Here is a 13679-nt window from a genome sequence, read left to right on the forward strand (position 1 = left end):
AACAAAACATACTTAATTTAATATCATGTGCATTTCGGGGAGGGGGAGGGTGGGGGTTATTAATGTTACAATGCATGGCTTCAAAAATAAAGAAAACAATGGAAAAACATTATGAGCTCAGTCACAGAGACGGAGTATTAAACTTGGAGTTTGATGAAGTCACGGTGTGGAACAATAATGTCAAGCCTCTTAAAGAATCAAGTGCAGACTCTCCAAGCTTCTACGGGTCGCCCAGGGGCCAAGTCACCTGCGAGGAAGAGAGAAAGGACCACTTATTTCATTATTAAAAAAAACTATTACGCTGGTGCAGATTCCTTTTAGTCTACAGATTCTAGTTCAAGTAAACTTTATTTCTATTTACAAAAGTATTAAACAGCAGCAAGAATGTCATTGATCTAATATTTGATTCCAATCACAGATGCAATAACTGTATGCAGCGTAATACAGTCGCAATCTTTTCTCAGCTGCAACAAACAAATCTTAAAATGAAAGATTTAACTGGAAAATCAACCATGTGGCTTTTTACAGTAAATCAGGGGTCTTACAGGTTTTAGTGTTTCCCTGATACAACACACTTGATTCAAATGAAAAGGTTCTTCAACAACTTGTTATCTTCTGTATCTGCCCATTAATGAGCCGTTCATTTGGATCAGGTGTGTTGCAGCAGGGAAACACTCAAACCTGCAGGATGGCAGCTCTAAAGGACCGGAGTTGGAGACCCCTGCAACCTTTAAACCACGATTCATTTACTCATATTTTGCCAATAAGCAGTCAGATGTTCTTGAAGGTGATCTTGAACAAAAATTTCCATCTTCTGAAAATATTTTCTTTGGACATTTTCTAATTTTTCTGACCTGCCCGTGAACCTGACTATTTTCCCAGCAGTGTGATCTTAGTTAGACCATTTAACTCCGATATATCTCAAACATAAAAAGGTTCCCAGCTCGAAGGATGACTTGGTGTTGACAGAAATGAGCGGAGAAAAAATATGGAGTCACAAAAACACATAATTTGTTCTCATTTCTTCAGGTGCATCCACAAAAATATCAACGACATTACATGTTTACAGACAGAAATTTGTATTTTATTTTTCCCCCAACAAGCTAATTTTCTGGCTGAAAACTTGGCAAAACTCAGCGCGTGTGTGTGTGTGTGTGTGTGTGTGTGTGTGTGTGTGTGTGGTTTGTCCTTTTAAAATAACTGAGGAATCTTGACAAATAGAGGAGAAAGGATATACCCCGTGACAAGAGCCGGACAGTCAGTGTCAACAGGTCTGAAGGAGTAATGAGTCCTTTGTAAACAATCAAGCTGAAGGGGAGTAATCGTGACCAGCTGAGTGTGATTTGCAGAAAAATACTTACAACACACACACCATACAGATTGCAGGTTGGCTTCACTCCAAACCCAGCAGCTCGACATCAAAGATGAGGGTGGCATTGGGAGGGATGATGCCTGGGTGGCCTTTGTTTCCATAGGCGTAGTCAGGCGAGCAGGTCAGCTTGGCCCTCTGACCAACACTCATCTGAAGGAGGAGGGGGGCGACAGATGGAACAATTAGAAAAAGAAAGAATACAATAATGTAGATTATCGAACTCCACAAGATCATAATGCAGCCTCTGCAGGGAAAGTCAGATAACACACAGATCCCAACGGAAAACATTGTTTATTAAAGATAATTCAGTATAACTGAATCCTTCCTGGTCACTGGTTCGATCCTTGGCTGGTTTGGTCAGTGGCCTTTCTGTGTAGAGTTTGCATGTTCTCCCCGTGTATGCGTGGGTTCTCTCCGGGTACTCCGACTTCCTCCCACCATCCAAACACATGCATGATAGGTTAATTGGTTACTCTAAATTGCCCATAGGAGTGAGTGTGAGCGTGAGTGGTTGTTCGTCTCTCTGTGTGGCCCTGCGATGGACTGGTGAGCTGTCCAGGGTGTACCCTGCCTGTCGCCCAAAGCCGGCTGGGATAGGCTCCAGCTTCCCCGCGACCCTGAATTGGAATAAGCGGTTCGGAATGAATGAATGAATGAATCCTTCCTTTGGTGAATCCTGTTATTGCTCATTGTCCCAATTTACTTTAAAAACCAATAAGATGCATAGAACACGCCATTTAAGGCCAGTGCAATGTAACGCTAAAAGGCTGAAAGCTTGATAATGGAATTATATCAATAAATTTGCCTGTTTCAGCAGATGAAGAACAACATTACCAAGGATATAAAAGCCTGTTCATGTATGGGATCCTCATGTCTGAATCACAACGCTGAGGATTAAAGAGTTTTTCTTCACGTCTTTCTGCTCATTTATCGCTCCACAGTTACATGGTGTTTTTTTTTAATTCCGAATTAATAATTCAGAAGTAAATAATTTGAAATTAACGTAATCACCTACGAGTTTACATGAAAATAATAATTCCGAATGGAGGTTTACATGAAACACGTCCTCACTTAATTCCTCTTTAGATCGGCGGGTTGGGAAGGGTTCTGATTGGACAGAGGGTGCACGTGACGTATGACGTATATTGGAAATAAACAAAGTTGGCTCCCTGCTTCTCATCTTTTCAGTCGTAACTTGAAAAAACTACATAATAAGTACCAGTTTCACCACTATTAAGTAGCAGCTCAACACAAGCATACTACTTCACTTTCTGCAGCAACTAAGAAGCAGAAGAAAGACAGACCACCGAACACGGGAGGTAAAACAACGCACGTCATCGGGACAGGACAAGGTAACGAGCATGCTCAGAACGACCGGAAGTAACTTAGAGCAGAATTAAGGTTTACATGACAGAGGAATTAAATAGATCGGAATTAAAATGTGAATAAACCAGACACTTACAATGGAATTAAGTTTAATTCTGAATAGAAATCAGCATTAGGAATAAAGTGTTTACCTGGTTGTTTTTTTTTTTATATCAGTTTAAAGCGGAATTAACTTTCATTGGGAATTAAAGAGGAATTAAAACTCCCATGTAAACACACGGACTGTCATTCTGAAGTAAGAAATACGTGGACATTGTCGGATACATATTTGATCTACCGAGGAGTGTACAGCAGTAGCTGAAAATAGATACATGGGAGAACAGAGGTGAAAGGAAATAGATCGAAAACAAACAGAACGATCTGGACAGAGCCAATCAGTTCAACACGTCTACCCAGTTCAGAATTTGGGATGGAAGGATGGACGGACGGTTTTCTGGCTATTTCAGAACATTTAAACACTCCGAGTGATACCCTGCACCCTACCTGCACCACACCCTCCTCCCAGCCTCGGATCACCTCCTGCTTGCCGATCTTGAACCGGAAAGGCTTGTCCCTGTCACGAGAGGAGTCAAACTTCCGGCCATCCGTCAGGGACCCTAGAAAGAGAGGAGAGAGCTGTTTAATGCATATTATGTAATCTAAGTAAGGATGTTCATAGTGGAATATTTTTCCAATCAAACAAAAAACATGATTTATTGCTTCACAATTTTAAAATCCTGCGATGGACTGGCAAGGTGTCCAGGGTGTACCCTGCCTTCGCCCGAAAGACAGCTGGGATAGGCTCCAGCTTCCCCACGACCCTGAATTGGATTAAGTGGTTTGGAAATGGAAATGAATTTTTAAATAGATTCTTTTGTTAAAAATCTATTTTTTAAAATAAATTAAACTAATCCATTATAAAATTTTTGTTTTTGAGTTTTTTTTACTTATTTTCTTGGGCGTTGTAGCAGCAGCATGATGGTCTGGCTACTGTGTTGTTTTTTCCCTAATTTAAGTCAACAAAAATGACGAGCAAAAAAAGTTTTATACATTTATTTTGTCTTTAATCTACAAAAATCAGCAATATCAAAGAACTGTGAGAAACGCAATGTAAATCGAATCGGCAACCAAAGAATTTGATTCAAATTGGGACAAAAACATATCGTCACAGCGCTGGTATTGGCAAGAATCTGGCGATACGATACGTATCACGATATGGGCCAACAATACGATATAATGCAATATATCAGTTTGCTATAAGCAGGATAATACACCGCAGCTTTTCTTTACTTTTCTTTACACTGAACGGTGATGCATGCTAGACATCAACTCACTGAATAACAGGATCTACATTTTACTGCAGAGTAGATAAAAACACTTCTTTATGTACAAGATGAATAAATAAAAATCTGCCTCGTCAGTGAAGATCAGTTGTTTGATAAAAGCGTGCATTAGTATATCAATATAATATAATCACACAAAATATTGCGATACGTTAATATATTGATATTTTCTCACACGCCTAGTTGGGATCTGTGTGTTTTATGTGTTGCTGGGTGAAGATGGGTAAAACAGGCTGTAATCAAGAAGAACTGGCAGGTTTCCCATGAAAGTATTTTAACCCTGATTGCCCATGAATCATCAAACCTGGGCCTGCTTCCACACAACACTCCCAGTGCTCTTCTTGGTTATATCTTACACACACACACACACTATAAAAGATCTATCACGCCACAGACAGAGACTAGATCTTTCTTCCTTCTGCAGTCTGTCTGCACTGTTTGATATTGTCTGATTGTAACATACAGAAGCCATCCTTAACCTTTCATAAAGACCACAGGACATAAATGCATTATCCAAGCTTGCCTGACAACCATCATCCCTAGTGTGTGTGTGTGTGTGTGTATTTTGTTCACAAATAAAAGCATTCAAAGGATCACAAAAATAGCCGCTGCAGCTGTTTGTAAGGCGGGTTTCAGTGAGCATTAGGAAAACACAGATATGGTTCTGCAGAACAGCAGCCCTCCCAAACGATTTTACAGCAGTGCTATTACAGTTATTAGCTGTGTGCATGTGTGTGCATGTGTGTGTATGCACATCAGGTGGGGGGAGGCTCCATGCAACCTATAATCCAGGCAGCTGAGTGGGAGACATTTCCTCCTAGAGACTTCTAGATGGTAACGTAATGGAATTATCCGTAAGAGCTGAAAGGTTCGAAGCATTCATCACAGCAACGAGCATCAACGTAGTGCTCTGCTGACGTTTTCTCATGGAGACCGGAGTATACTGTCCAAAGAAAATCATGTTTTCATCTCTAAAAAGACTCATCTTTTAAAGGGATTTTCTGTTTCATCTCACTGCTTCAATAGGCTGACAGGAAAGCAGGAATTCACCAGAGGAAATCCTTTTGATTGTCTGTGTTTTGTTTTTAGAAAACACAAAAACAGGGAAAACAGGCTTCATGATACAACACTCAAATTCGGCCTTTTTCAAGATAACTAATTCTGAAGCAAGTGTGGTTGTGTTTCAGACTTTGTTATGTTTGTCCCAGCTGGCAGAAAGATCCAAAGCCTTTTTTCCAAGCAAACACACGAGCGGTCTATTTGTTATGAACCAACCGGATCCCTCAGGTCATCGGGTCTACTTTCTGTTCCCAGAGTCTCAACCAAACATGGAGAGGCAGCGTTCAATTATTATGCTCCTCACACGTGGAACGAACTCCCAGAAAACTGCAGGTCTGTTAAAACGCTTGGCTGTTTTGAATTAAGGTTAAAAAAAATTATTTTATTAGCTGCCTTTTATCAAAACAACTTAATTCCTCACTTTGTAACTTTTATGTAAAGCACTTTTTCCTTCTCTTATTTATTTAATCTTAGTTTTTCTTGCAAAAATGTTTTTTTTAACCCTCTCTGCATCCAGCTGTGATGCTCTTATATTTTTATATCAAGCGCTTTGAACTGTCTTGTACATGAAATGCGCAACACAAATAAACTTGCCTTGTCTTTTATGCTGGGAAGCAAAAGGTTTCACAAATCCTAGTCGGCTGCGGCATGTTTCCTAGTTTGCTTCTAACTGGACAAAATCTTCATATTCTGACTTATTTTAACATTTTCATTTACATCACATTATTTTCATTATGACACAGTAAGCAGCTTAAACTGGTGCACAACATATATCACACCGTAAGGCTCCAGCAGGGGGAGCTGGCGTGCACCACTAATACTACAAGTCCCACAATGCACTGCATGGCACATCAATCAGAGGCCTGCATTGCAAGTCTCTGCAGCTTTTATTTAAACTAAGCACCACCGAGTTGTATGTAGAAAATAATGCAGGCGATGTGACAAACTTCTCACTGAATCATGTCTCATCGTGTTGCCGAGCCTTGAAGGATGCATTGACAGGACAAAAATAATACTCTGTTAAATTTGGATGTGAAGAGATGATCAGGCTCTTACGAAACTCATTATTTATTTATTCATTAATTTAATGTTTAAAATTGCTCATGTTAGAGCTGTCTGATATCCCAGCCTACTGATATTATCTGCCGATATCAGCATTTAAATGGAATAACGGAAATAATTGGTCCCAGTTTTTACTGTTTAAATGACAACCTTTACTCAATATGCAAATAATATGTATAAAACTCTTCAGCTATGTCTCCTCTAACTCAAAATGGCAAATTATAAGTGAATCATGTATAGTTTTCCAGATATTTTGGTTTTGTGTGGCACAACTTGCTCCGAAAATATCAGTATCGGTTAGTGTCAGTATCAGAAATTAAGAGCTGGACTAAATGCAGTCATACTGTAGAATGTCATTAGTAGAAAAAAAGTGTCAATATTGAATATCCCTAGTTTTTTCTGATAAAAACAGTCTAATAATCTGCATTATTTTCGTGCTGTTAATGTTGAAATGTTTTATCTTGAAATTTTAACCAATTTTTTTTTATTTATTGTCCGAGTAATGCTGTATTATAGGAATTAATAAAGGGTTTTGTTAGTTTGGTTTTAAAAGTATGTATTGAGATCATATGACTCAGTTGTCAATAAACACTGAACCAGTCTGACTACTGACTTTTTTTTTTTTTGGCCCACTAGAGAGCTCTACCGAGCAACAAATCTCCATAACACATAAGACAGACGCAACAAGGTGTCGTTAAATCAGTAAATATTTTCTTTAAACTACTGCAATATTGTGAATGTTGCAGTGAAAAAGCAGCTGATTTGTTTATTTGGAAAAAATGCATTACTTTTTCTTTCATTATTAAATTTTGTGCATAACAGCAATTGCGATCAATAGCAGAAACTGGTGTGAATAACTGATTAGAAATGTAAATAGCTGCTTTTCACTATATACTACATTTTAGTCAGCAGCCTACTTGTAATTACAGTATTTATTTTATATCTTTAGATGCATGCATCCATCACTGCATTTGTTTTTCTTAGATTTCAGGGGAAAAGCAACACAGAAATGTGTCATATCGTGTAATTTATCACAATGGCCCCCACATCTCACTGTCCCGAGCTGCAAAGTTGAGAGCCCTGAATTATTTGGTAAAAAAAAAACAACAACAAAAACTACTCTTAGAGACCCCCTCAACAGACAAGCAGCATTGTCAGTGCATAGTTTATCTCATGGATTTAATCTTATGGAGATGCGGTGTCATATGTTGCGGTGGGAATAAGATCACACATGTCTCTGGAGAAAATATTACAGGGATAACACGGTGTGTGTGTGTGTGTGTGTGTGTGTGTGTGTGTGTGTGTGTGTGTGTGTGTGTGTGTGTGTGTGTCATTATTCCAGCCAACCAGACGGTTATTGAACCCCCCACCCCCCGAAATGCGCTTGCAATCAGACGGGATTTACACCCCCTGTCTGGTCGGCGTGTCTGTCTGAGCCTCCTGGTGAACTATGACGCGGAATCCGTCTCAGTTCTTCCCCCCTTGTCAACTCAGTGGACAAGGCAAACGATCCCATTATTCCCAGCTGCTCTGTACTGGAGCAATGGGCTAAAAACGGTGAATCTGGACACATACACCACTACCGCCACTGTTTGGACATAAACCCTGCAAAATATGCGGAGAATAAATGTGCTTCCGGGGAATGAGAAGGAAGTGAAGAAGTTAAACTGTGAAGAATCCCAGTCTGTGACTGAGAGCTCCCCCCCCCCACACTGCCTGGAAGGTTGGACACTGAAAATGCCTGCTGTGTCTCGATGTGTGCTCCACACTGCATTTGCGGGGATAATAACCACGTTTGACGCGTTTACTTGCAGCCTTAAACGGCCTCCATGAAAACTACAAGCAGGAGCGAAATGTGCACATTTTTATTTTTGCATGCACGCAGAGTTAGGAGCTTCACACTTCAAACTCACCCACATAATGCACCACACACGTCTGTCCTTTTTTGGGGAAAGTCCTTCCTGCGGAGAAACCAAAGCGGCGTTTAATATAACGCGCGAGGATCACAGTAATGGGTGGTGTTTCTGCGTCTCAATCAGATACATGCGGGGGAAAACAGGACAGAAAACACGCATTGCCCTAGTTTTCAGCAGCTTTACCATCACCAGGGCTGATTGTCTCGATTTCGACTCCCATTTCAGCGGTGCGTGTTGTGGAGTGCTGCGGCGCTCCTGGCACACTCCTCCTGCAATCCGTCAACTCCTCCAGCCGACGTTCCCAGCCGTCTCACTTTACTCTGCAGCCAAACACGCAACACACAGCACCGCTTCCGCTGCACACCTTCACAATAAAGCTGCAGCCAGAGCCAAACACACAGCACCGCTTCCGCTCCACACCTTCACAATAAATAAATAAATTTTAAATATATAAATATATGTATACAGATAGATAGATAGATAGATAGATAGATAGATAGATAGATAGATAGATAGATAGATAGATAGATAGATAGATAGATTTATTTAAAATCTCTCTCACCCACCCCTCCGATCTCCCCAGGGCTGGTGGCTGTTCACCTCTCAAGCTGGGGTTCTCTACCAGAGTCCTGGGAGCTTGAGGGTCCAATGCAGTATCTTAGCTGATCCTGGAACTGCACTTTTCTGGACAGAGATATCTGATGTCTCACCAGGTATCTGTTGAAGCCACTTCTCCCGTGTGGGGGACACAGCCCTCAATGCTCCGATCAGCATACTGTTGCTTTCACCCTCCAGGCCTTCTCCAGTTCGTCCTTGAGGCTTTGGTACTTCTCCAGTTTCTCATTTTTCCTGATATTTCCATCATTGGGGATGAATATATCGCTCACTACGGCTTTCCTCTGCTGCTTATCCATGATCACTATGTCTGGTTGGTTGGTCACCACCCTTTTATCTGTCTGGATCTGGAAGTCCAAGAGGATCTTAGCCCTCTCATTCTCCACCACATTGGGGGGAGTTTCCCACTGGGACTTAGGGGTCTCCAGTCCATATTCCGCACAGATGTTCCTGTACACGGTGCCGGCTGCTTGGTTATGGCGCTTCATGTATTCTTTGCCTGCCAGTATCTTGCACCCTGCTGTGAGGTGCAAGATTGTTTCAGGGGCTCCTTTGCATAGTCTGCACCTGGGATCCTGCCTGGTATGGTAGATCTGGGCCTCGATCGCTCTGGTGCTCAAGGCCTGCTCCCGTGCTGCCATGAATAGTGCCCCTGTGCTGTCCTTCAGTCCAGTCCTCTCCAGCCATTGATAGGACTTGTCTGTATCGGCCACTTCGGTGATCTGCCGGTGGTACATCCCATGCAGAGGTTTTACCTCCCATGGTGGTTCTTCCAACTCGTGTTCCTCCAGATTTCATTGTCTGAGACATTCAAGAAGTGCTTCATCCCTCTGTGCCCTCTTCCCGATGTACTTGTGGAGCTTGGATGTTTCATCTTGGATAGTGGTCTTGACATCACTAGTCCCCGGCCTCCTTCTATGTGCTTAGTGTATAGTTGCTGGACACTGGACTTGAGGTGGAACCCTCCATGTATGGTGAGCAGCTTCCATGTTTTGACATCCGTGGTCTGAGCTTCCTCCTTTGGCCAGCTTATTATCCCAGCAAAGTATCAGATCACTGGCAGGGTATAGCTGTTAATTGCCCAGAGCCTATCCTTGCCATTGAGCTGACTTCTCAGTACTTGCCTCACTCGCTGCAGATGTGCTGTGGCAGCTTTCCTTGTGGTTTCTTCATGGTTGCCATTCGCCTGTGGTATGCCCAGGTACCTGTATCTGTCCTCCACATCTGTTATCCTGCCCTCTGGGAGTGCAATGCCCTCCGTATAGATTACCTTCCCTCCCTTTGTTATCATTCCCCCACATTTCTCCAGTCCAAAAGACATTTGATGTCCCTGCTGTAGATCCTGGTGGTGTGGATCAGTGAGTCGATGTCCTGCTCACTCTTAGCGAACAGCTTGATGTCATCCATGTACAGGAGGTGACTGATGGTGGTCCCACTCCTGAGTCAGTATCTGTAGCCAGTCTTGTTGATTAGTTGGCTGAGGGGGTTTAGGCCTATACAGAACAGCAGCGGGGACAGGGTATCTTCTTGATATATGCCACATTTGATGGAGACTTGTGCAATTGGCTTGAAGTTGGCCTCCAGGGTGGTCTGCCACAACCTCATGGAGTTTGCAACGAAGGTCCTTATGTTGCCATTGATCTTGTATAGCTTCAGACATTCCAGGATTCATCTGTGTGGCATTGAGTTGTAGGCTTTCCGATAGTCAATCAAGGCAGTGCACAGGTTTGTCTGTCTGGTTTTGCAGTCTCAGGCAACTGTTCTGTCAAGCAGCAGGTGGTGTTTGGCTCCTCTGGTTCCTCTGCTAATGCCTTTCTGTGTCTCTGCCATGTATTTATCCATGTGCCCACTTACCTTAGCCGCTATGATGCCTGACAGGAGCTTCTATGTTGTGGAGAGGCAGGTTATTGGCCGGTAGTTGGATGGGACTGATCCCTTGTGGGGGTCCCTCAGTATCAGGACTATTCTTCCCTTGGTCAACCATTCAGGGTGACTCCCATCCCTCAGGAGTTGGTTCATTTGTGCTGCCAGGCATTCATGGAGTGAAGTCAGCCTCTTTAGCCAGAAGGCATGGATTATCAGGGCCAGGAGTTAACCAGTTCTTCTACATGAGAGTCTGTGCTGGATATCTGCCACTGTGATGGTAACTGGGTCTTGTTCAGGGAGGGAGCTGTGGTATGTGTGTGTGTGTGTGTATATATATATTAGAAGAGTGCATGACATCTCTGGAGACTACAAGTTGCAGTAAGACAAATGTTTGGCATGATTCAAGCGATACATCCTCCAAATTTTAGCTCTGTAGGACAATCTGGGGACTTTTATAAAATATTTGGAGGTGGAGCACATTAAATTTACTCATAAAACATACTTACTTTCTCCAACCATTATCATTTTCTTTAGGATGCTTTTATGAATTAAATTTGATGCATATCTGTCAAGCTGTTTGCGCGATATAAACGACTCAATATTATAGCATTCCCTAGATTTGAAAATTTTCCAAAATGAGTGGAGGTGATAGCATTGAGTTGTGCACTGGGTTCATAAATATTATGTCATTATCTTTTGTTGTTGTGAAGTTATCGACCAAAAATATTTTAGTTCATTTTTGTGTAACGCTTAAGGCATGTGTAAGTTCATTGTTGATTAAAAAAATTTACAGCTCTGTTTAAATCATTTGTTGCAGCTTGAATTCTAGTTTGATGACTCAAAATTTCACACTGATCGTGTCAGCAGCCTTGGACAAGTTAACAAAAACAGGTTTTGCATATTGTGCTGTATTTTTGCAAAGATCGAGGAAATTTCTTCGTATACAAAAATAGTCAGAGGATGATGGGGAATCATCCCAGAAATGTGGGATTAGATATTTTACTTTGTGACTTTTGATTTTTGCGTTAGTCACAAAAATGTAATGACCTTCCTTTGCCATAGCGCCACCTAGTGGATGACATGTCACTTTTTAGATTTCTTATTGTGGACAGGAGGTGTCTAAGGCCTGTAAATGCCATCATCTATATCAGGCATGGGCAAACTACGGCCCGGGGGCCACATGCGGCCCATTCAACGTTTTAATCCGGCCCGCCGAACATGAAAAAATTAAATGAATAAACCTTGTTAATGTTTTATTTTCCCTAAATTCTGATGAAAACAATTCTGATGTTTTCCCACTAGATGATGCACTGTATATTGGCTTTAGGCGTAGGCCTATTACTTAACGTTTGCACTTTACCTTCTGACCGATCAGCCCTTCTGTAAAGATGAGCAGACCTAAAAAACGGAAAGTGGACAAAGAATGTCGAGTGTTCAATAAGGAGTGGACAACTAAATATTTTTTCACTGAACACCGATCATCTGCTGTTTGCCTCATATGCCAAGAAACTGTGGCGGTTTTTAAAGAGTATACTTTTAGCCGTCACTTTGCCACAAAGCATGCTAACTATGCTAGCAAGCTGTCAACAAAAGAACGGGAAGCTGCTGCTCAGAAGCTGGCAGCAAATTTAAAAGCTCAACAAAGTTTTTTTCACCGTCAAACTGCCATTCAAGAGTCAAGTACCAAGGCCAGTTTTATGCTTTCATTCAAAATAGCAAAGGCCAGCAAACCTCTGTCTGAGGGCGAGTTTTTAAAAGAATGCATGGTGGAGACAGCAGGTATTTTGTGCCCGGAGAGCAAAGAGAAATTTGAGAAAATCAGCTTATCACAGCGGACAGTGACTCGCCGCGTGGAACTAATAGATGGAGATATCACCAGCAGCTTAAATAAAAAAACGGAGTCATTCACATTTTATTCTTTAGCACTGGATGAAAGCAACGATGTCAAAGACACTGCTCAGCTCCTCATTTTTATCCGAGGTATCAACGACACTTTTGAAATAACGGAGGAGTTTTTGACAATGGAGTCTCTGAAAGGACAAACACGGGGAGAAGACTTGTTTGATCGGGTGTCTGCCGTCATCGAAAATGTGAAGCTTCCTTGGAGTAAGCTTGTCAACGTCACCACAGACGGATCTCCAAATTTAACAGGGAAAAACGTTGGCCTGCTGAGGAGAATCCAGAATAAAGTGAAAGATGAAAACCCTGACCAGGATGTCATTTTCCTCCACTGCATCATCCACCAGGAATCTCTATGTAAATCGGTATTACAGCTGAATCGTGTTGTGAATCCTGTCGTGAAACTCGTCAACTTCATACGCGCAAGGGGACTTCAGCACTGTCAGTTTATTGCGTTCCTGGAGGAAACTGATGCGGATCACCAGGACCTGCTTTATCATTCCCGTGTCCGCTGGTTGAGTTTGGGAAAAGTGTTTCAACGCGTGTGGGAGCTCAAAGAGGAGATTGGCGTGTTTTTGGAGCGACTGGGGAAAGCTGATGAATTTCCTGAGCTGAGCAACAAGAGCTGGATTTGTGACTTTGCGTTCGCTACGGACGTATTTTCACACTTGAATGAGCTCAACACGAAACTGCAGGGGAAGGATCAGTTCGTGCACGACATGTACACAAACGTGAAAGCCTTCAAATCCAAGCTGGCTTTATTCTCCAGGCAAATTTTGAACAAGTCATTCACTCATTTTCCTACACTAGCCACGCTGAAAGAGGCTGGAGCAAAAGTGAAGAAATACAGTGAGTCACTGGATGCACTGCATGGAGAATTCTGCTGTCGCTTCTCGGATTTCGACAAAATTGACAAGTCACTTCAGTTGGTGGCCTGTCCTCTGTCACAAGACCCCGAAACAGCTCCAGAGGAGCTGCAGCTCGAACTAATCGACCTTCGGTCCGACCCAGTCTTAAAAGAGAAGTTCAACTCTCTGAAACTAAATGACTTCTATGCGTCACTCAGCACAGCAGCGTTTCCAAGGCTCCGGCGGACAGCGCAGAAGATGCTGGCGTTGTTCGGCTCGACCTACGTGTGTGAACAGACCTTCAGCATCATGAACATCAACAAATCCAGCCACA

The 13679-nt window shown here is 42.3% G+C and overlaps 2 protein-coding genes across 2 annotated transcripts in view; one reads left to right on the forward strand and one right to left on the reverse strand.

Annotated features, from left to right (window-relative positions):
- Nucleotides 1-8437, reverse strand: fkbp1ab (FKBP prolyl isomerase 1Ab). The gene is made up of 5 exons (XM_079239596.1): nt 8301-8437; nt 8115-8162; nt 3242-3354; nt 1362-1522; nt 1-247 (listed from the first exon to the last, which is right to left on the reverse strand). Exons 1-4 carry the CDS (start codon nt 8335-8337, stop codon nt 1394-1396), a joined length of 327 nt encoding a protein of 108 aa, XP_079095722.1. The 5' UTR covers nt 8338-8437; the 3' UTR covers nt 1-247; nt 1362-1393.
- Nucleotides 8438-12361: 3924 nt separating this feature from the next.
- The window catches only part of LOC306755374 (general transcription factor II-I repeat domain-containing protein 2A-like), a gene marked incomplete at both ends in the record, with an annotated part of 1398 nt that continues 80 nt past the window's right edge, over nt 12362-13679 (forward strand). The window contains one exon of the mRNA XM_079239736.1: nt 12362-13679. This exon is cut by the window's right edge and continues 80 nt beyond it. Coding sequence (XP_079095862.1) covers nt 12362-13679 — 1318 coding nt within the window.

The sequence above is a fragment of the Telmatherina bonti genome (genome assembly GCF_933228915.1).
Source record: "Telmatherina bonti genome assembly, chromosome: 4".
Lineage (NCBI taxonomy): Eukaryota > Metazoa > Chordata > Actinopteri > Atheriniformes > Telmatherinidae > Telmatherina > Telmatherina bonti.

Bases quoted from the DNA above. Each gene is read 5' to 3' on its own strand.
- fkbp1ab (XM_079239596.1), bottom strand. From the start codon at position 8,337: ATGGGAGTCGAAATCGAGACAATCAGCCCTGGTGATG. The intron at 8,163-8,300 runs GTAAAGCTGCTG...GTTTCTCCGCAG, and splicing joins GACAATCAGCCCTGGTGATG to GAAGGACTTTCCCCAAAAAA. The intron at 3,355-8,114 runs GTGAGTTTGAAG...CTCTCTTTCTAG, and splicing joins GTGTGTGGTGCATTATGTGG to GGTCCCTGACGGATGGCCGG.